Raw genomic sequence first — 23,484 nt, 5'->3', positions numbered from 1 at the left:
TGGTCTACTCCCAAGTTATTTTTAGAAACGAGATTATTACTGATAGCACCCATTTGAATTTGCTCATTTACGTTTTTATATGCTACCAAATATGATTAGAGTATGCTTTTAACTAATCGCTGACAGATTTACTGCATTAGGGATTTTCTAAGCTATGAGATTCCTACAGTCATCAGATTTCTACTAACTAGGTACTTCACGCCAAGTACTTCAGAATTGAGATGAACTCTTTCAGCTCCCAGAAGAACCAGAGTGTTTGGCTTTGCTTACCTAAGGGCACTAAGGAGGTCCCAGAGGATGGAGGGCTGAATCTCCTGAGAGCATGCTTGTTGTGGCTTGTGATCCCGAAAGGCTGGGATTAATGGAACTAATGCTGGTGTGCTCCCATTTGCACTTGTGTAGACTCTGGAGCCCGTAGCTGCTGCCCCTGTCCCACACACAGGTGGCTCCCCAGTTGTCTGAAGATCCCAGGAGTGGGCTCTGGGACTTAAGAGCTTGCCGTGTCCTTGAGCACCACATTCAGACCTGCCCCTAATCCCTGCGTGGCAGAGCCCCGCTTCTCCTGTCCCTCAGTGCTCACGGAGTGCATGTGGCACACTCTTGCCTTAAGCCCAGGCTCCCCACACTCTGGGTTGTCTCTCATACCCCCCCAGCCTGTGTCGTACCTCCACCTTTGCATGCAAGAGAGGTTACAGTTTAATATGACAATCTCATTATGTGCACAGGTGGACATAACGGGCTTCTGTGTTTTCTAGAGCTGCTCTTCCTTCCTTTAGAGTAGACTTCCCATTATTTCATGAGACACAGGCTGACTGATGCCACTCTTTCCCACATTGTTTCCTTCTTCAGTTCTTCCTGTTTTTTCTTTAGCCTTCTCTTTCAGACTTCCCTCCTAACTTTAAGACCCTAGATATATATGTTGATAATTTTACCTGTTCTACAGGAAACTTCATAATAGAACTGGGCTGACTATACATTCTTTTTCTGTGTGTGTGTGAATATATACTTTTTATTTAGCCATTTTTGTTTACAATTGAAACTCTGGGAATTCAAAATTAACATCCTTGCCCGTGAGCTTCTTACAGACACCAGAAAAAGTTTCAACCTTGTGTTCCACATTGTTCTGCTGTGCTTTGTCCAAATGAACCTTTATGAGCCGGCTGCTATCTAGTTTGACGCGGATTCTCTTGCCCACAATTTCGCTTGGGAAGACCAAGTCCTCAAGGAAGGCATCGTGCACAGCTGTCAGATTACGGCTCCTGGGACACTTTTGCTTATTTTTTGTACGGCTTTTTCGAGATGGCTTAGGCAGAATTCTCCTCTGAGCGATAAAGACGACATGCTTCCCACTGAACTTTTTCTCCAATTCGCGTACTAGCCGGACTTGGATTTTCTGGAAAGATTTCAGTTGAGGAACGGGAACAAAGATTATGATAGCTTTCCGACCACCACCAACTTCAGTTTCCTTGGCTGCCGTAATATTCAGCTCCCTGAGCTGAGCCTTGAGGTCCGAGTTCATCTCCAGCTCCAGAAGAGCCTGGGAGATGGCCGGACTCGAACTCGTCCGGCTTCTCGCCATTGGGCTTCACGATCTTGGCGCTCGAACTGAACATGGCTTTCTCCTGGGAGAACTTGCCGAGCGCCAGCTTAGGAAGAGACCCAAATCTCGCGAGAGCACGTCAAAATCCCTACATTCTTAAGATTAATTTTGGGGGGAGTCTGTAAGATACGGTTCTTACCTTCTTACCTCCAGCCTCAGTCCTCCTGGCATCTTCTGTGTTGGGGCATCTTTGGATCTAGAGCAAGCACTGTGTGACCTGCTGTGTGCTATAACTCACGGTGAGTTTGGCACTTCAGTTGTACTAGTCTGGCTAGGGCAGTTTGTACAATTTTACTTTTCTCGCATCTTTCTTTCCAGTACCTCTCCTCCTGCTGGGATTTATCTACCTAAAGTTGTGGTGCAGCTTCCCGGCTTAGTATGTAAATATCTCACTTGGATTTTACTGTGGCAGCTAACCTCACGTACTTGCCAGCCAACTCTGAATATCTTCTTAGTGAGAATTCTGCTGGGGCCTGGGCCAGAAAGGGTGAAAGGGACTAAGGGACTGAGGAGACTAGGCAGAAATCGTGGATCCTGGGAAGAGTTATGAGCACAGGTTACACTAGTGACTAGATAAGGAAGAAAATGTACGTGTGAGAAGAGAAAGGGGTGTGTGTGTATGTATTTAAATTAGAGCACAGTAGCTACCCGGAGGAGTTTCAGTTGACTGGTTACCTGAAACTAGTCAAGTTACAACTGGAATTGCACAGCCTTCGTCATGGTCGGTGTGTTAATAGAGCTTGCTGTGAGTGCACCTCTCCCTCTGATAGTAATTAGCACAGAGACCGACTGCAAAAAACAAAAACGTCACTACTTGATATTAAGTGACTGCTGCAGGTATTTTTCCTCTCAAATGTTGTGTGTAGGCCATGCAGTCAACTGTGAAGTGATTTGGAATGCTTTGTGAATTACAATGTCTGAGATAAGTTGGTGAGACTACATACCATGTAGCAAGTCATCATTAGTTTAGACCTAAGCAATGTCCTGAGTAAGGTCCTTGCAGCCATATAAGCTGTACATTGTTTTGAGAAGGAAAAACATAGAAATACTGCAACCAGCCAGGCTGTGGTGTTCCAGGTCCCTGTGGCTCTAATCCATGATCTCACAGCCTGATGGTCAGAGTCATATGCTGGCATCAGAGCTTTTAGTAGAATTCTGAAAAATGTTTTGAAAAGCAAAGCATTATTTTCAGTGATTCCTTAAAATTACCTGAGTTTATAAGATACCACATTGGCTGTGGTTCCATCTTCAAAAAAAGTAGCAAAGAACCGCTGTAGAACTGCTTCTGAGCTTTTCAGTTGTCTCGAATGTACCAACTCAAAGCCAAAAGGAACCATCATTGTGTATCAAGAGACTGAAATAAATATCCTATTCTCATTTTCTCTTTTTCTGTGTTTGGGGAGGAGAATATAAAAGGCCCTTCTGTTCTTGCTCTTTAAATGTACTCATGATCCATTTTCAAACCAGCTTCACCTCTGTGTTTTATTTCAGTTGCCAAATCAGGACAGATCCTTGACTCCAGTTTTCTCTTTCATCACCACACCCATTCATTCACCAAGTTCTTTCAGTTCCTCCTCCTAAACATCTCTAGATTCTGTCCACTTATCAGCACACCCACTCCCTGGCCACCATCATTTCTCACCTAGAATTCCACAGTCTCAATTAACTATTATTCCCCTCTAATGCTTTTCTATACAATCAGGAAAATGTTTCTAAAACATAAGCCTGACATGTCAGTCCATTGCTTATAACCCTTTAGTGGCTTGTTATTGCCTTTACAGTAAAATTTTAACTCATGAAATTTGTAAGACTCTTTATGTCCAAGTTCCTTCATCACCTCTTCTAATTCATCTCACCTACCACTCCACTGCATTGACACCAACACCACTTTATTTTAATTCTTATTGACCGTTCCTGCAGTGTTCCTGAATGTTCACATCTCTGTGTCTCCTAATTTTCAGTATATTCTGCTTAGAACACTTTCTTCCACCCTTTCCACTGGTTAACTGTTGTTCATGCTTCAAGTCTCAGGTTAAGTGTCACTTCCTAAATTTAGGAAACTGTCCTGACTCCCTAAGTCCATTTAAGAGTCATGATAGGCTGAGTTATGCTGCATGAAAGGACAACCCGAAAATCTCAGTGGCTTAACACAACAAAGTTTATTTTTTATTTACACTACTATATCTCCATCATGGCTCAGACAGTGAGTTCTGTTCATTATATTTTCTCAGAGACTCAAGCTAATAGATAATAGAGGCCCCGCCTTACATCTGATTCCATGATAGCCAAGGCAGGGAAAGGAGTATGGTGAATCATGCAGTGACTCCTAAGGCTTCTTTCAGAAAGGGGTGTATTTCCCCTCATATTTCATTAACCAAAGCAAGCCCCATAGTTATGCCTAACTTCCAAGGCACTGGGGAAATACTGCCTACCCTGTGCCCCCGTATCATCTTGTATTTCCCCTAGCCTAATAATGTCATGCTTTGTTATAATTACATGTGACTTGCTTCCCCAACTCTAACTTTTGTGAAAGTAGGATTATTTTTGTCTTATTTATTATCCTCTGCAGTGCCTTCATTAATGCTTGATACATAATAAGAATTCAAAAATATTTGTTGAGTGAGTGAATGAATAAGGCAGCACTCCAAGACTCAATCCTTAGGTCTTTTTTTCTTCTTCTTCTGCCATTTCTTCTTGAAGATGGCTTCCTCTGTCATGGTTTCAGCAGTCACTGCCCTGAGAGTGATTTCCATTCCCTGACTTCAATCAGATATCTCCAACTTCTCACTTAATATTTCTACTTGAATTTAAAATGTGTAAATTTATTCTTTTAGTAAATACTTCTTAATTACTCTCTAATAAGGCATTATATTAAATGATATGAGGATACAGAGGTAATTAAGACAGCACTTGCCATCTGAGGGCTTGCAATCTAGTATAATACAAAAATAGTACAATGAATCAATAATATATATACGTAATATACAAAATCCTGTGCCAAAGGAGAAGACAAGTGATTTATGGCAAGATGGAATTGGAACTTGTGTTGTTTCAACCATTGAACCTACAGAGCAGACATCATTACTGAATTCTGTTCTGTGCTGGGCACTACACATAACACGAACAGAATAAAGCTTTTATCCACCTCACAGTCCAGTGGGGAGACAGATAGCTTAGGACGAAAGGATAGATGGGGTTTAGACAGAGTGTGGGAGGGTAATTAGGGGGTAAAGGGATGGTGCATAGGAAAACGTTTTCACCAGAGGGGTTGACCTGATTAAATATCTGGAGAAATTGTCAGTATTTATGCCAGGAAAGAGGTAAGGAAGGAACTGAATCAAGATGGTCACAGTGAGACTATTATGTTAACTTAATTGTTAGGAATACTTTAAAAACCAAGTATACACAGGTTGTTTTTAAACCTAACATGAAAAATGGTTAATATCATGAGTTTGACTTTATTTCTGTACCTAATTATAAATCTTCAATGGTTAAAAGATACCCAGGAAGGAATATATACCATTCCAAGCAAGATGTTGGTGCGGGTGGGGATGGGGTTTACTATCTTGGTGTGCTGAAGTTGGTTACCAACCAGAGAGACTGGGCTGGGATGCAGAAACTAATTCTTACTCATGACACTGATGAGATTTCCTGAGCCCCACCTGTAGTCTCTGGAATAGGACCTTCATTTCCAAAAAGGCTAGTCTCAAGGCCTTGAGTACTTCTATTCAACTTGCAGATAAGCTAATTCTTCTATCTGATTTGAAATGACTACATCCTTGCCAGGCTAAAACCGTTCCTTCACTGCTTAATTTCATTCTCATTTTCTTGACCATCTTAAGACAGTGCATTCATATCTTTTGTCTGGTTTTATACGTACATCTATCTGATCCTTCATACTCAACCTTTAATTCTTTTGTAAGCTCTTTTACCATTATGGTCTGATTTGAGTTGACAGAATTCTGATCTTTCAGTGTTACTTTTGCTTAACAGAGCCGCAATTCTTATAGATAATAAAATGGCATCTAGTTTTATTTTACACATCTCTTGTGGCTCCATCTAGCTCTTGAGTCATTACACTAAAGTCCTGCTCCTGACACAGATACCAGAGACCAGTGTGATAGAAGTGATGGGATGTGTCAGTTGATTAATGATCAGCTAGTCCCCAGCCTGCCCAGGTGTGACACACACAGCTGTTAGTGCTGAAAACAGCCTTAGCCTGCTCTCTGTTCAGCGGTGATCCAGTGTGTCAATTCTAATTTATTGTAGTCCAAAGTGTGGGTGTTTTCCTGTGCTTTGTTTAGTATTGCTCGAGAAGTAACTAAACTTCTTGGAAATTGTCGTAACTGTGGAGGACAGTGAGATAATAAATGACTTTGTTTTCTTTCAGATCTTTGATGATGCGTACAAATCCCAGCTCAGTTGTGTGGTTGTGGATGACATTGAGAGATTGCTTGGTGAGTCCTAACTTCTGCTGTTGTATTATCTCTGCCACATTACAGCTAATATCTCAAAAGTTACAAGAGAAAATTAACAAGTATTTATAAACTGTAAAGCAATAGAAATACCTTTCTTTGTCTTACAAGGAAATATAACGTTCTCTCTTAAATAGCTGACATCAATGATAGTATTCATTTTAATATGCCCTGTGACTATAACACCATTATAAACTGCTTTCTTGTAAGGGCCCATGTCCCATTTTGTATCTTCCAGTGTGCCCTTGCCATAGTAAATGATTAGTAATTTTCATTGATGAGTATATCTGTTATTTAGGACCTCTGAGCTCAGAAATTCACTTGTGAACTTTGACAGAACTAATGAAAGAAGGGTTTAGGATCACAGTGAAATCTGCAAATTCACTAAAACACTAAGGGCAGAAGCTGTAAGCTCTCTGCACCTCAGTTTCTGCTCTTACAAAACAGAGACTATAATCCCTCTCTTGCTTATCCCACAGAGTAATTGTGAAGACAAAAATGGGATAATAAATCTTGAAAAAATTTTGTAAGTTAAAAGTGCTCTATAGTAATTTTTAAAATATGTATTAAATATCTCCTGTGTTGAAGTGCACTCTTACAGAATACAAACATGAAGAAGACTTGGTCCTGGCACTTAACTCATAAGAAATAAACTGCAAGGAAGGGCCAGAAAGTTGTTAATTTTATTTCACTGTAAAATTAAATCAGTCTGACATAAATTCATTACAACAATGGCTCAGGAAGAGGTAATACACTCTATTGAAATAGAAACCCACCTGGTGACTTAATAACATCTGAAAATACTACCCAGTGTCTGAATAATCCCTTCTTCTTTAAGCTGTCCATAATGGTGTAGTCGTGATTTCAAGCTAACTGTTCTTACTGCATTTTTCCCATGATTTTCAGACCTGCTTCTGGTCCTCTGTTATTTATTTTTTTAAGTTTTGGCAGTGTCTGTTATAAAGCAAAGCAGGTATATCTGTGAGGTCTCCATAAATTGATAGTGGGTTTTGGGTCTGCTAGGTTTGATACATCTCAGCCCAGTTTATGGGATGATTTCTTTAAAAGCTTTTAGGCACAAACTCACAGCTCTGTGTAAATTCCTTTATCTTAACACAATTGAGGTGTGTGGTCATAGCAACACTACCATGTCAGGAATGTGTGCCCTCTGAGTACATTTCACTGGTATGAATAGTTATCATCTGTGCATGCTTGCTCATTTATTCAATAAGCACTTGCTGAGCCCTTCCTCCTCTGGTAGAAGTATTAGAGTCTCAGAAAAAGATGCTGCTGCCTGTCTTTATAACATATGTTGGCAAATGTTAATGCAAAGTAGAATGTGCCATGTATTTTGGATATTCTGCGTTTTTTTTATTTTTATTTTCCCTCCCACTGTTCTCATCAGGTGGATAGTCTGAAAATGGAGGGATCAGTTTTGACCTCAGGGGGCCTGCGAGTAGCTCTAAGCCCAGGGCAGGAGAGCATATGCAGTATGCAGAGAAAGCTAAGCAGGTGGCATTTACGCTGAATCTTGAATTACTGGTAAATGTTTAACAGGTCAGATGTTCTCTTAGAAAGTTATCTGTTCCTTACCATCTGAGGGCCAATCTTAGTGGTTCTGCCATTGTTTCCGTTTTATTGAAATTCCTTATTTTCCCCTTTGCCCATTTTCTAACATCATGTTTTAATATCAGTGTACTGAATGGCCATGGTTTGCAGTAACTTCTTAGAAATGCTTGGTAAATACACCTGGAATTTTTTTTTCCTTCCAAAATAATCCCAGAAAAAACATCTACATGAACTCAAAGTGAATATTTAGAAGCTTTTTCAAAAAATTTATAGAGCCGAGTACAGTGGGATTATGGCAACCTATAATTCCAGCTACCTGGGAGGCTTAGGCAGGAGGGTTGCTTGAGCCCAGGAGTTCAAGACAAGCCTGGGCAACATAGCAAGACCCTGTCTCAAAAAAAAAGTTACAGATAAGAGTTCTTATATTTTAAGCATTTAGGTTATTAGAGATATTTTTTCTTATTATAAATAGTTTTATGACTGTTATTTAAGACTGTTTACTCTTTAAATTTTTTTTTCTTATTCTATACATATTCTGCTTATGTAGGGACTGTGTTTACTTTTGATGCAAAAAAAAAAACAAACTGAATGTTTGGAATATGTACATGTGTATCAAATCCCTAAACATAATAATGTTTCTTTTCCAGATTACGTCCCTATTGGCCCTCGATTTTCAAATCTTGTATTACAGGCTCTTCTCGTTTTACTGAAAAAGGCACCTCCTCAGGTAAAATAATACTACTAATAAGGAATATTTTAACAAAGAGTTTTTCAGTAAATCGCATATAATGATACAATCTTTAAATAAGCAGGTTATCATAAACATAAAATTCTGTTGTTGAAAGGATTTTGAAAGGTCATCCAGTCTTGACTTCTGCTTAAGGTAAATTATTTTATCAACAGAATTTTTCCATTCCTTTTCTGAAGAAATCAAAATCCCACAGTTTCTGTGTGGAATACAACAATTAGCATTGTATTTTGTTGTTTTGTAAGTTTTCCACCATATTACATATCCCTACTACCTCCAACTGCCAAGGGAGATTATGATATTAATAGAGAAGGCATTGAATATGTTCCCATATGTTTCATTTATAATTTCATGGGTTTTCCTAAAAATTTGTTTATGGGGATATTTAAGTTTATTTTCTTTGGGCAGTTAAAAAACTATTTTTAACAGATGATCTTGAGTTATTTTTCTTGGGTCATGTGGCACTTTTGAGGAGTGAATTTATAGCCAGGATCTTGATTCCTGTGTTTGCATTTTTACTGATGTGGCTATTAGAGACTTGTGATTTTGGTAGGTTAACAAATTTAAAACCAACCTATGAAGGTTGGTTAAATATGTTAATTATGTAGAGGCTGCCAGAGCATGTTTGGCTGTGTCACAAGACATGAGTTCTCTTGATTGATTCTGCATGCTGTAACCTTGAAAAATGCCAATCAAAGGCAGGTACAAAGCAGTTAAGCACTGACTTGAAAAGCATCTTAATGTCTGTATGAGAATCTCATATTTAAAGTTAGAGATAGAAACTAATCTGTAAGGAAAATATTTACTCTTAAACTGGTGAATCTAATTTTTAATTTAACAGTTATATATGTGCATGTATTTTGCACTTAAAAGTAAATGACTTGTCTTGGTTTTTCTAGAGTTTTTTTTTAACTTCTAAAATAATGAAAAGAAACATAACCTATAATAGTCTTGAAGATTTGCAACATATGTGTACTGTGGAAGGATTTTTAAATCAGCTTTTCATAAACCATCATTCCTAGTAATTGGAGTCTTAGCTTATACTAAGGGTGAAGTTAGAGAGGTGAGTGTATTTTCCCTTTCTCTGATTCCTGCAATATTTTCTTAAGTAAGTAAACGTATATATCTAAAGTTGCTGAAACAGAAATAATTATCTACATATATCATGATTCCTCCAATGTTTTCATAAATAAGTAAACGTATATATCTAAAGTTGCTGAAACAGAAATAATTACCCCCAACATCTACATATATTATGCACACAAAAAAACTTTATTATATCAGCATATTAATTATAAAAACTATTAGAATGTGAGACTTTTTCTAGGCATTTAAATTTATCTCTTAAAATATTTCTTCTTTTTTAGCTGAAAATAATTTATGCTAAAAGTCACTTGGGAGAAGGAAGATTAACTTCAGTGCTATCTTATACTTCTTGTTCTTTACATGGTTAAATACTATACACATTGATTTAAACAGAGGTACACCCCCTTGGCTGAGAAGCATTTGTGATCCAAAGTAGATACTAACAGAAATAAACAGAAACTATTAACGAATGATCTGCCACACTAAGATTTAAGAATAATTGTTTCTGTGTTGTAAAACTTATTGTAAGATTTTTGAGGGAAGGAACATTATCTTATGCTTTTAAATCTCACAGCCAATGGCATAGAGGTTTATACGTACGTGCTTCACAAATACCTTATCAACAAAAAAAAATTTTTCAGTGTCTTTTCATTTTAGTGGACTCAAGTGTTTTCATATTGCTGGAGTTTATATTTAGACAGGATATGATAAGAGTGAAAACATTCAAAAATAAGTAAAGTTCAAATGGCCAACAAGTATAAGAAGAGGTACTCAACATCATTAGTCATCAGAGAAATGCAAGTCAGAACCAATAGTGAGATACCACTCATTGCATACCTGCTAGAATGGCTATCATCAAAAAGTCAGGTAATGACAAGCGCTGGTGCAGATGTGGAGAAATTGGAACCTGTATGCACTGCTGGTAAGAATGTTCCTCAAGAGGTTAAGCATAGAGTTACCATACAACCCAGCTATTCCACCAAGTATACACCTACAAGCAATGAAAAACATATGTCCACATGAAAGCTTGTATGTGAGTATTCATAGCAGCATTATTCATAACTAAACATTTATCTGATAAAATCTAGTATATCCATATAATGGAATATTACTCAGCAATAAAAAAAAGTAGTACCATTACATACTACAACATGAATGAACTTTGAAAACATGCTAAGCAAAAGGAGCCAGTCAAAAAGACCACATATTGGATGATTCCAGTTACATGAAATGTCCAGGACTGGCAGATCTATAAAGACAGAAAATATATTTGGGATGGCCTAGGGCTGGGAGGGGAGAATGAGAAGAGTGAGAGGGTCACTGCTAATGGGTATGGGGTTTCTTTTTGGAGTGATAGAAATGCTCTAAAATTGATTTTGGTGGTGTTGTGTATATCTGTGAATATACTAAAATACTGAATTGTACACTTTAAATGGGTAAACTGTGTGCTCTGTGAACCATATCTCAAGCGATTACATTTTTTAGAAGTGGTTTAGAAGCTACTTAAATGATGAAAGGAGACATAGAGTTAGAAGTGAGGGGTGAGCATCCAAGGTACATGGCCCAGCTTGGGAGAAAGAGGAATTGGATCATTTAAAAAGAACATGGAGTGAATTTATCTAAGGACTGAAGAGGAAGAATATAGAAATATGTAAGAAGTAAGAGATGTGGTTGCCTTAGTGATTGGAAATGGCAGGGGTTCTCTCTGAAGGGAATACCATCTGGTCATTAATCTGAATTTGGTGACTCTGACCTGGACTGCCAGATTACCTGCAGTATACATGAATCAGTGACAGGATAAATTAATATTTGTAGTATTTCTAGTTGGCATGTATTTAACAAAATAAAAATGTGCTTTGTCATACCACCTTGCTTTTTAAAATGTTTATATTCTCTCAAGAAAATAAGGGGAAATTTTCAGGCTGATCCAAGTGTTAAGAATATTAGTCATTGTAAAATGGAAGCATTCACTTTGTCAAACCATTAGCATATAGTTTTTTCAGATGTTTTTAATTAAATATTAAAGGTATATTCAGCTAAATATTGTAGAAATGCATAGAGTGATAGAAAAATATTTATTACTGGTAAGAAAACAAAAGTTGTGAGCATTTTTCTTTAAAAGGAGGAACTATACTTATATACAATACAGTAATCATATCAGTCACAGAATCCTCAATTTTGCATTTGTTGTATTTCCAGCTTTCACACAGAAAAATTGTGTGTGCATGTGCGCACATGCTCAAATAAAAGAATCCCTTCAGGGGCACTATGTTGTTATGTATCCAGATATTCTCTTTTCTCCTTCCACCCCTCCCCCACCACCCCCTCCCTTCTTGTAAATTGGCTTATTAAAACTGGTTCCCAAGCCCTCCTTTTTTCCCTTTGTGATTGCCTTGGTCTTGGATTTTCAGTGTAGAACTAAAAATTCAAGTCAGATTTCAGTTACTAGGATAATTTTCTTTGAATTTTAAATTTTTCTAAGTAAATGCATAGATTTTTAATGAACCTGGTATTCAGTGGATTTGCTTTAAATTTAGCTGCAGAGTTAATTTCATGATTGATTTATTAGCCCTTTGAAAGTATAAAAAGTGGTATCTGCAGTTCGTGAAGAGTGAAAAACATCATCACATTTTGTTTAGCATCTTTTTAAAACCAATTAAAAGCTTTTCTAAAATGGATTGAACAGGAGAAAATAAAACATGTTCCCTAGGTCTTTATTTCAATCAAGTTTCCCTGTGTTCTGCAGGAGAAGAGATCGAGAGGGGATAGAAAAATTGAAAAGGGCTGTCCCAGCAGGGAGCCAAGCCGTAGAAAAGGGCTTCTCTGAGAACTCAGCAGCAGCAGCTAAGAAAGCTCCCAGCCTGCTTCATCTACATGCAGAGTCACACAAGGCATGGGGGTGCTCACTGTCACACAGAGGTTTCACATGTGCTTCCCTGCTGATTCCTGTGAAAAGCTAACAATTGCCTTGGAGGGTAAAAGACCACTGCAGTTCACCCTCCCTGAGCTGGACGTACAATTTGTCCAGTGTTAGGAAGTGTCCGGCTTAGCAGTGAGAGGCTTGAAGACACCCCTCCTTCCAGTGAGATTCCTAACGCCGTCTCTTTTACTTGATGACACTGGGGCTCTTTTCAAGTTTTGCAGATTTATGGAAGTTGAGGGGAATGTGCTTTTCAAGATCAGGAGGATGAAAGCCTTGGTCTTAATGTCAAGGAGGAAGCAGTAGTGAGTGGTAAGGCCAGGTAACTCTTCCTGCAGCCTGCAGGACCAGTGGCTTGATTTTTCCTCATAGATCTCTTCTGCCACCTTCTTTTTTTTTTCTTTTTGGGAGACAGAGTGTCTGAAAAGGAACTCCTTGCGCTGTAAAATGACATGATTCCCCAGTTTCCTCAACAAGTGTGAGAGTAGTTAAGCCTATTAACCTCACTGTTTAATGCTGGGTTTGACACTTTTGTGCATCAAATTGGAAAATCTCATCTGTATGTAACAGGGTAGCCTCGTAATTTATGGAGGAGCAATCCTTCCTCAGTTCAGTGCTTCCCAACCTTTTTAGATCATGGTGCATACAAAATGATAACATCTGATGATACACTTGGGTAAGTGGATGAGGCCACTCACAACTGGCCAGGGCTCTAGCCTTCCCAACAGCTGGCAGGAATTGATATCTTAGTCCAGGTATAACTCATTTGAAGCTCAACGATTGGAAAACTCTTTGGAAACTTTAAACTTTTACAAAAGAAGAATTACCACTCCAACGTCATAGCAGTGTTACTGAAGTAGAACTCAGACCTAACAGTTATTAGTGTTCTGGCTAAATTTTATGATGTTGTTGAGAATAGTAACTTCCTTGCTGCTCTGACACCTAGGAATATTACCTAATAAGAGAGAAATACAGCTTAAAGCTTGGAGGACCTAAGGTGTGAACCAATAAGAAACTGTCAGCATTCTCAGGATGGGGACTTGGGTAGACACACTTGTTTCTGCATGAGTTTTGTTTTTAACATCAGCAGTCTCTAGACAACATTGCTTTCATGTAGTCCTTACATGACATCTTAGCAGTCTTACCTCAGATATGGTTATAGGACATCTTGGTATCTTGATAATATTAAGCAACTCTTTAGGCTTTGGGTTGCTTTAGTGAAATAAGCAGATAATGGAAGAGACTCCAAATCATGCAGGCCTAAACATGAGTATCTCTCCATCTATTTGTTCAAAATTAACTCTGGCTAATGACTATGATATGACTCAATAAGATATATAACCACTTTAGGAAAGAGGCTTAGTCATTTTGCCAGACACATTAATTTTAATCCACTGATGTGGTGACTTTTGCACTGGGCTTCATTTCTTTTATCTAAAAAAAAAATGATGCTTGACAGTTTAGTGGCCTGCTTAGTAAGTCAGTGACATTAGATACCTACTATATTTATAATATTCTCTTTAGGTATACTTTGCTTAGTATAGTAGATTTTCTTGGAAAGTCCTTTGTAGATTGAACATGTGTGTGTGTATATATACATATCTCTGAGGACAAAAGGAAATTTCCAGAGATCTGTGTTCTTGTTTTCTGGACAGAAAGATAATGTATAGTGAATGTATCGTGATCAACTAAGATAATGCCTAGTGAAGCCCTTTGTAAACCTGTGGACTACATAGATAGACAGTATTAAAGAACATATATATATAGTACATATATATGTAGATTAATTTCAAATGTATCAAAAACAGTGAAATAGGCCAGACATTGTGGCTCACGCCTGTAATCCTAGCACTTTGAGAGGCCAAGGCAGGAAGATTGCTTAAGGCCAGGAGTTCGAGACCAGCCTAGGCAACATAGTAAGACCAGTCTTTACAAAAAAAAGTTAGTCGAATGTGGTGGTGAGCATCCGTAGACCCAGCTATTCGGGAGGCTGAGGCAGGAGGATCGCTTGAGCCCATGAGTTCAAGACCGCAGGAAGCTGATTCTTACCACCGCACTCTAGCCTGAGTGATAGAGCAAGACTCTGTCTCTAAAAACAAAACAAAACAACAAAAAACAGTGAAGTAAATTATTTTATAAAACATTGCTACAGATATCTGCTGAATAAAATCAAATTTTCAAAATAGGGTTTTGTTTTGGTTTTGGTAGAGCACATCTATAGTAGATATTAATACCAGAATAAATTATAAGATATATATGCCATTTTCTGATAACTCAAAATTAAATATCTAAATTTTAATCATCAGAGCAATGCTAATAGTGTTGAGACGAAATATTTTTTCATTGCTAGAATGTATTCTTCCAGCTCCATTGCCTTAAATAAGTTACTGTGGCATTACATTAGCTTTTGAAAGGTGTGGATTATAACGTCGTAGTAGTCCATGGGTGCCATGACTCTAGTTAAGAGCACCCTTTCTGTAGAACTTACTCTTTGTATTGAACTTGAGGTTTAAAAAAAAAAAAAAAGAAACCTATGTCTTAGCTCAGATATCATCTGGCATTATAGCCTTGAACGTCCCTTAATTTCTTGGTGTCTATTTCTTCATCTGTAAAATAGAGATAATTCCTCATGTGTTACCTACTCTGTTGAGGGTCAACTAAGATAATGTGTAGTGAAGCCCTTTGTAAACTGGTGGACTACATGAGCTGTCCAGGCGCAGTGGCTCATGCCTGTAATCCCAGCACTTTGGGAGGCCGAGACAGGTGGATCATTTGAGGTCAGGAGTTCAAAACCAGCATGGCCAACATAGTGAAACCCGATCTCTACTAAAAATACAAAAATTAGCTCGACATGGTGGTGTGCACCTGTAATCCCAGCGACTCGGGAAGCTGAGGCAGGAGAATTGCTTGAACCCAGGAGGCGGAGTTTGCAGTGAGCTGAGATGGTACCACTGCACTCCATCCTGGGTGGATGGAGTGAGACTCTGTCTCAAAAAAAGAATTGCCTTTGGATAGTCCACAGAACCTTTTCAGCTTGTAAGATAGGAAAACTGAAGAACGTATAATAACTGCTATATAGAGGAAGTTTCCATAGGAAGTGAGTTCAGAGCTCCCACTTTGGAATGCCCGAACCCAACTTCCCTCATTTGCAGTACTGGGAAAAGAAACCTGCTTCCCCATCTCTCATTCACTGAAATTTAGAAGCTTCCTACATCCTAAGACAAATACTCTGGTCTGGGGATTGGGGATTCCTGTTGTAGAAAGAAGTAGGAAGTGGAGACAGGAATTGCCAAGATCAGTAGGCCACCACCAGGTCACACTTGTCTTCAGCCTCCAGGGACTGGCCCACCTGCTTCCTTTCCCTGCCACCACCTGTTGCTTGTGGCTGAAGTTCCCCTTTTCTCCTAACTCATGGTGCAACAAAGTGGTGCTTCACAGTTTCTTTCCTACCTTTCTGTCCCAGAAACAAGAATGCAGATCTTTGGAGATTTCCTGTGTCCTTGGGGATCTCACAATGGCCAGAAGCCCTGGCCCTCTACTCCTTACCCTGTTAATCTTGGATGGTAGGATTATAGGTGATTTATTTTTTATTTTGCTTTATTGTTTCCTGTACTTTATAGATTTTCTACAATAAGCATATGTTACTTTGATAATCAGGAAAAAATAAAAAATGAGTATACAATTATTTTTAACTTAGCAGTATGACTGTCAAAATTCCTTAATTCCATTGCTTTGGTACTAATTTGCTGCTAACCACTAGGGTTAAATGAGACTACCTTTGTATCTAAGCTTGTCTGTGTATAATATATTTTTAACCTTGTTCTTTTTATGACTTAAGATTTAATTGAATATCTGAAATATGCTGTGGGTTTTGGAGTAAAAGTGTGCAAGTGCCTCCTAACTCTCACAGTTGTCCTGGGAAACCCACCTGGCACTTGGCTCAGTGCCATGCTCCCCATCTAAACTTACCATGGTTGAATGCCAGTGTGACTAAAGTTGACCAAGGTAGATGGTAACGATTGTCTTAAGCTTCATTGAAAGGAGATCGGAAGTTTCTTTTTCACCAAAAATATTTCTTTTGACATAGAAGTTTAAAACATTTCTTTAAGGAACATCTGCTTTTATTAGATGTACATTTAAGAAATCCTTCTCAGTATAGAGATAAAAAGATGAATAAGACATTGTACCTGCCCTCAGATGGCTCATAGTCCAAGAACACTGTTCAATTGTGAAGTTTGTGCACAAGGTGGGCACAGGACAAGTAGCAAATGAAGGTTAACATCCAGCCCACATGCTGCCCACCAAGGAGTCCACCCTGGTTTGGGACTGAATCTGCCCTGAGTAAGGTTACCAGATTTAGCAGATAGGAATATAGGATACTTAGTTAAATTTAAATTTCAGAAAAACATCACATAATTTTTTAGCATCAGCATATCCCATATTTTGGTCAGACTTATACTCCGGTATTTCTCTAGCAACCCTAACGCTGAACAAGAGGAAGAGGGTGCCTTTTAGCTCATACGAGGTGCTGGGGCTTGGGGAAGGAAGCAAGGGTGGCCACACTCACCCAGATGATTGCTTTTTTCTAATTTGTTCACCTAGGGTGTGTGTGCGTGTGTGTGTGTGTGTGTGTGTGTGTGTGTGTTTTCTGATCCATGCAGAAGCTAACTGGTGTCCCTGTCACAATCCAGGGTGGGAGAAAGATGTGAAAACATGATGCATAGAGTTAGGTTTTATATGTTACGTAGTTCCAGTGGAACATAAAGGAAAGTGTGGTCCATTTTACCTGAGAAGATGTGCAAATCATTCACAAATAGTAGTTTCGGATCCTGGTCTTGAAAGATGAGTAAAAGGGAGATTTAGTCAGGGCCATTGTGCCATGCTAAGGAATTCAAGCGCTGCAGCAATGGAGAGAGAAGGTGAAGGATTTATGTATGCTAAAATTAGCATATTATTATTATTATTATTATTATTATTATTATTATTATTATTAGAGATAGGGTCTTGCTGTGTTGCCCAGGGTGGAGTGCAGTGATGCAGTCTCAATCACTGCAGCCTTTACCTCCTGGGCTCAATTGATCCTCCCGCCTCAGCCCCTGGAGTAGCTGGGACAACAGGTGCACACCACCACACCTGACTAATCTTTATATTTTTTGTATAGACAGGATTTTGCCATGTTACCCAGGCTGGTCTCAAACTCCTGGGCTCAAGCAGTCCACCCACCTCAGCTTCCCAGAGTGCTGGGATTACAGGTGTGAGCCATTACACCCAGCCTAAATTTTTTTAATTAACGTACAATATGATACTTGAGAATTTGAGGATATGTTCTGTGTACTTATCTTAGGCTTCATATGGCATAGTTTCACTGGAGGGAAGAATAGGAATTCATAAGAAATTATAGGCTTCATTTTTTCTAAATGACTGAAGCTTAACCTCTTTAAATATCAATTATTATACTTTAGCCTTTTTTAAGAGGAAAAAAATTGCTACATACATTCTTAGTGTCTGAAGCAAAGTATAATAAACTCTATGTTAATGAATAAGGACCATCATAACAAACCATAATTGATGGGTCAGTATTTTCATGAGTGGGACTCAGCAGGAACTGTTGGAATATACAGGATTCCGTCCTGGTGCCTGTTAGGTAGATATGGTGTGCCCTGTTTGTTGAGTTTTTTGTACCTTTTCTTTTTTTAGTGGTTTTGCTATCAGCTGTTACTTGCAGAATCCAAGTGAGTTGTGTCAGCTGGCCTGCCTCTGATGACTCCTTTTTCCAGTGTGCTGCTTTCATCTGCTATAAATTAAGGCAGGCAACCACCAGGATTCATGAGCTGTTCATACAGTAAGAGAACTAAACTGTGGTCGGGCGCAGTGGCTTACGCCTATAATCCCAGCACTTTGGGAGGCCAAGGCAGGAGGATCGCTTGAGTCCAGGACTTCTAGACCAGCCTGGGCAATATGGAAAAACCCCGTCTCCACTAAAAATACAAAAAAGTCCAGGCACGGTGGCTCACACCCGTAATCCCAGCACTTTGGGAGGCCAAGGTAGGTGGATCATTCAAGGTCAGGAGTTCGAGACCAGCCTGGCCAGTATGGTGAAACCCCCACCTCTACTAAAAATACAAAAATTAGCCAGGCATGGTGACAGGCGTCTGTAGTCCCAGCTACTCAGGAGGCTGAGGCTGGAGAATCGCTTGAACCCAGGAGGTGGAGGTTGCAGCAAGCCGAGATCGCGCCACTGCACTCCAGCCTGGGCAACAGAGCGAGACTCTGTCTCAGAAAAAAAAAAAAAAAAAGCCAAGCATGGTGGTGCACACCTGTAATTCCAGCTACTCGGGAGGCTGAAGTGGGAGAATCACCTGAGCCCAGGAGGTCGAGGCTGCAGTGAGTGGAGATCATGCCACTGCACTCCAGCCTGGGCAATCAGAGTGAGACCTTGTCTCGAAAAAAACACAAAAACATAAAACTGGGCTGCAGTGAGAGCTGGAGAGGCCTTCCAGAGAGCAAGGCCCCATTTTGACTCCTGTGGGCCCCTTCCTCTACTAAAAAAAAAAATACATTTTCCACCTGTTGGTACAAAGCTGAATATATTACTATATTAATATTTTCTTCCACCAAAAAGTTCTTTTTTTCTGATTTTTTTTTTCCAGGAGTGCAGTGGCGTGATCTCAACTCACTGCAACCTCTGCCTCCCGGGTTCAAGCAATTCTCATGCCTCAGCCTCGCAAGTAGCTGGGACTACAGGCGCGCACCACCACACCCAGATAATTTTTTGTATTTTTAGCAGAGATGAGGTTTCACCATATTGGCCAGACTGGTCTCAAACTCCTGGCCTCAAGTGATCCGCCCTCCTCAGCCTCCCAAAGTGCTGGGATTACAGGCCTGGCCTGATTTTAAAAGAAATTAGAATAATACTTTCATGGGTTCCTCAAAGTTTCATAGGCCCTGGGCACTGTGTCTAGTGGGTAAGTTGTCCTTGCCTGTCAGTTTTAAAGTTACTTGAACCTTACGTTGTTTTTTCAGTACTAGGAGCGAGAGGATTTTTGCTTATTTCTGGTTCTTGGCTGTGCTCTGGATAGTTGAAATTGTTTAGCAGATTGGCCTCCAGATAAGTAAGGCATTATTATTGGACATAGTAAATTCATGTTCTGGAAGGTTGGGGCCTAAAGGAGCAATGTGGGCTCTGTAGGGTTAAACGAGGGCGGTATGGTGAGAAGGCAAATTTTGAAACATTGTGAACATAAGAGACAATTGCAAATTGGCAGAAAACTGGAGAAAGCATTTTAATAAACAGAAATGCTATGGATAAAAATCACAGAGGTAAAAATTAAATTAGAAAGGAGAATATTGACCTGATTAGAACACAGGGGTCGATTTAGGGTATATCAAGCTAAAAGCTGAGATAGGTAGGGAAAATCTACTGTGGATATAAGAGTGGAGAGTTTGGATTTGCTGATTAATGTGTGGTCATCTTAGTTAAGTTTCTAATGAGAGAGCATGCACAGAACCCTTCCTTTAAGGTATTAAGAATACTATGGCATGGTCAGTACAACTTTATCTTTTTCTTTTTTTTTTTTTTTTTTGGACACCAAGTTTTGCTCTTGTTGCCTGGGCTGGAGTACAATGGCATGATTTCGGCTCACTGCAACCTCCGCCTCCTGGGTTCAAGTGATTCTCCTACCTCAGCCCCACAAGTAGGTGGGATTACAGGCATGCACCACCACGCCCAGCTAATTTTTGTATTTTTAGTAAAGATGGGGTTTTACCATGTTGGCCAGGCTGGTCTTGAAATCCTGACCGTTGGTGATCTGCCTGCCTCAATATCTTCTTAATTTATTTAACCTTTTCTCCTAAGAGCACAGAGGTCATTATTTCTAGGTAATAAATCTCCCTAACTCAAATTAAGAGATCAGCCATTGCTGATATGGGGCTTGTGGGGGCAGGGGCAAGAGTGGACCCCAAATCTAGTTTAAAATTACACAAATAAAAACAGTAGACAGCAAAGCATAGTGAAAATAGCAATGAGGCCTGAACTGTAGTTTCAGCTCCCTCACTGGACATGAGAGCCTCAGACAGATCACTTTACCTCTCACCCCAGGTTTCTCATCTGCAAAATGAGACAGAGAATGAGGGGGTTTGGGGGAATGAGGTAATCTTTAAGAGCTGCTCCCAATGTAAAATCTGATGATTCAGTGTCTTTTTCACAAATTGGAATTAAATATCCTTTAATATCATGAAGTCTGCTTTTGCCTATAGTATTTTAAATTATTAAGGGTTCAGTTTCTCGTTTCATATTCAGTCTGTATCATGAATTCCCCCCCTTATTGTCTTCTGTCCTGCTTGCAGCACCATGAGGATGGTTACAAAGAAGTAGACTAAGAATTTGCTTCAGGGTAAAATCTAATGGAGAGTTTAAGTATAGTTGCCTGCCTAGTTGTGGCATGATTTATTTGAAACATCCTTCCTTTGGTATTCAGCTTAAACATTTAACTGCAAAAAAAAGAAAAGAAAAAGTTACAGGCATTTAAACAAGAGAAATCAGAAATGCATGCAAAGAGGCCCCATTCCTCTCCCTTCACTTGTCTCTGGTTGCTTTTAATGGTAGTCGATCTTTTCCCTTGGTTTGGGGAAACCAAGAGTTGTAGGAGATGTTAATAGTACTTGGTTTTTGTTTTTGTTGTTGTTGTTGTTTTGAGATGTTTTGCTCTTGTTGCCCAGGCTGGAGTGCAGTGGCGCCATCTCGGCTCACTGCAACCTCCGCCTCCCAGGTTCAAGCGTTCTCCTGCCTCAGCCTCCTTAGTAGCTGGGATTACAGGCATGTGCCACCATGCCTGGCTAATTTAGTAGAGACAGCATTTCACCATGTTGGTCAGGCTAGTCTCCAACTCCTGACCTCGTGATCCACCCGCCTCGGCCTCCCAAAGTGTTGAGATTACAGGTGTGAGCCACTGCACTGGCCAATAGTACTTGTTATCTCACTAGCTTAGGTTAATGACAGCTAATGAATCTTATCTTTCCTCTGCTGAGAAGTCTGTGTTATCCAGTCAATAGCTAATCAATTGATTAAAAGAGATAAGCCAGACTTTGGCACGAAGCATACATGCCGTTCATTCTAGATTATTTTCTTTAAAATTTGTTGCTATCAACACTTGGGGCTCAGAGGTGTAGACTCTGAAATGATAGTTACTTTCTTTTTGGACACTTAATATAATGTGCATTTTTCTAGGACCAGAAAGTAATAATGAAGGAGTGATCTGCTACCCTTGAAAGCTATACTGGGATTATCATTCATTCAGTGCATATTTATTAACTTTGTACTTTGTACAAGGCAGTATGCTAGCCCTGGAAACATCAGTAAAGCGAAACTGACTTAAGTCCTGTCCTGATGAAGGAGGACTAGCAAGAAATACAGTAAATATAGTAAGTATATAGTATGTAAAAGGCGATCCAAACTGGAGGAGGGAAAGGGCAGGATAAGGGTTGGGGAGTTGCAGTTTTAAATGGAGGTATGTGGGGATTGAGTTGGCCTGTGGAAAAGCTGACATTCAGGCAGGTCCTTGACTTGGAGGGAAAGGCCTGTGTGGCTATGGAAGGGAAGAGCATTCCAGGCAGAGGAATCCTCTCTGTGTGCCAGGCATGCCATGCTGAGTACTGCAAGGGCACAGATGGATGATACGTGGTTTCTACCATCGGGGAGTTGACAGGCTAGAAACAAGATTCAGGCTTGAAGATAAATGCAGAGAAGCACTATGGCAAGGTAGAATTTTTCTAAGGGTCTCTGTTGAATAATACAAGCTAAGAAAATATGAAAAATTATTCCTATTTCAAGAATGAAGCCAGGTTAAGTGATAGACCAAAGGACCTCTACCAGGAAAGCTTCTTACTCTCGGCTCTGAGCCAATTTCCTCCTCAGAAGTTGCTGCCTCTCCCTGAGGCCCCACGCTGCCATGAGTCCTTCTGACTCTCTGTGAGTCACCCCACTGCCATGACTCCTTCGGAGGGGGTGTCTGACCTTTTGCTTCAGGCCTCTTCTGGGCCTCACAGTAACCCTTGTGAAGCTGAAGATGGGAGCTCTCATCTTCCCTAACCCAGAGCCAACCTTGGCCTCTCTGCGTCATTTGCTGCCAGTGCCCTGTGTTTGTTTTTGGGAAGAGAGGGATTTTCAGGCATCCCGTCCCTCACCCACCTGACCTAACCGTATGGATTCCTGACACCACAGGCAGAGGACTGTTCTTCAGGTTCCTCTGAAGCCCACCTGTTCAGATGCTTGCTTCTTTTCCTTCTTGCCTGTTCTGACTGTGATGACAGAGACCCTGCCTCAGGAATCTCCACCTCACACTCTATTCTCATAAGTAGGTAGAATTTTCTCATCGCATATTTATGGTTGAGGAGGAGATAGATGCTGAGAAGTTAAATAATCTACCCCAAATCACACAGCTGTGAGTGATGGGGCCTCTACTTCTGTTGCACCAAGCTACCTGTCCATCAGGGGACTTGCCTCACCATTGCTTTCTGCCAGCCCTGGGCTTGCATTAAAAAGGACATCATATGCATAAGACACTGGTTAAAAGGTGCAGCATGGTCCCTGGAGATGCTCACTCTTACAACTGGCCTGTCCTTGGGGCAGCAGCTCCTCACAAGCCCCTAAGAGGTAGACCTCCTGCCTGTGGCTGCCAGGACCCTCTTCTCCATCACAGGTCTTCCTCCTCAAGAGCCTTCTCTGGTTTCCTGTTGCTTTTTATATTAAATATTTCCCTTAGTTTAGCATCCCGAGTCTGCCTTTTGCTGATTGTTCCCTCCCTGTGTCTGCAGACAACTTCGTTTTCAGCCTTGGTGCTCTGTCTCAGCTGCTTCTACCACACACATAGGATTTAGGCGCATTCAGAACCTGTCCCTTCTTTTCAAGGGCCTTGCCAGTGCCTACTTGTTGTCATTGTCTTTGCAGTACTACGGATAACCTTCCTAGATAACCCCACTCCAGGAAACTGTCCCCATAAACCGGGTGCCCTCCGCCATGATTAGTTTGTATTTGCGAGTGTGTTACTTGGTTGTGTTCCCTGAATATTGATTTGGTTTTCCCAGCTAA

The 23,484-nt window shown here is 40.1% G+C and overlaps 1 protein-coding gene and 1 pseudogene across 2 annotated transcripts in view; one reads left to right on the top strand and one right to left on the bottom strand.

Moving 5' to 3' along the window:
* Positions 1–23,484, top strand: part of NSF (N-ethylmaleimide sensitive factor, vesicle fusing ATPase) — a 166,437-nt gene that overhangs the window by 129,735 nt on the left and 13,218 nt on the right. For both annotated transcript variants that reach the window (XM_034941591.3, XM_055101434.3), the window contains exons 16-17: positions 5,991–6,057; positions 8,292–8,371. In XM_034941591.3, coding sequence (XP_034797482.1) covers positions 5,991–6,057; positions 8,292–8,371 — 147 coding nt within the window. The remainder of the gene's footprint in view (positions 1–5,990; positions 6,058–8,291; positions 8,372–23,484) is intronic.
* Positions 994–1,682, bottom strand: LOC100992214 (small ribosomal subunit protein eS7-like; annotated as a pseudogene).

The sequence above is a fragment of the Pan paniscus genome, chromosome 19 (genome assembly GCF_029289425.2).
Source record: "Pan paniscus chromosome 19, NHGRI_mPanPan1-v2.0_pri, whole genome shotgun sequence".
Taxonomy (NCBI): domain Eukaryota; kingdom Metazoa; phylum Chordata; class Mammalia; order Primates; family Hominidae; genus Pan; species Pan paniscus.
The sequence above is the reverse complement of the archived record's forward strand: the minus strand, read 5'-3'. Positions and strand labels throughout refer to the sequence as shown.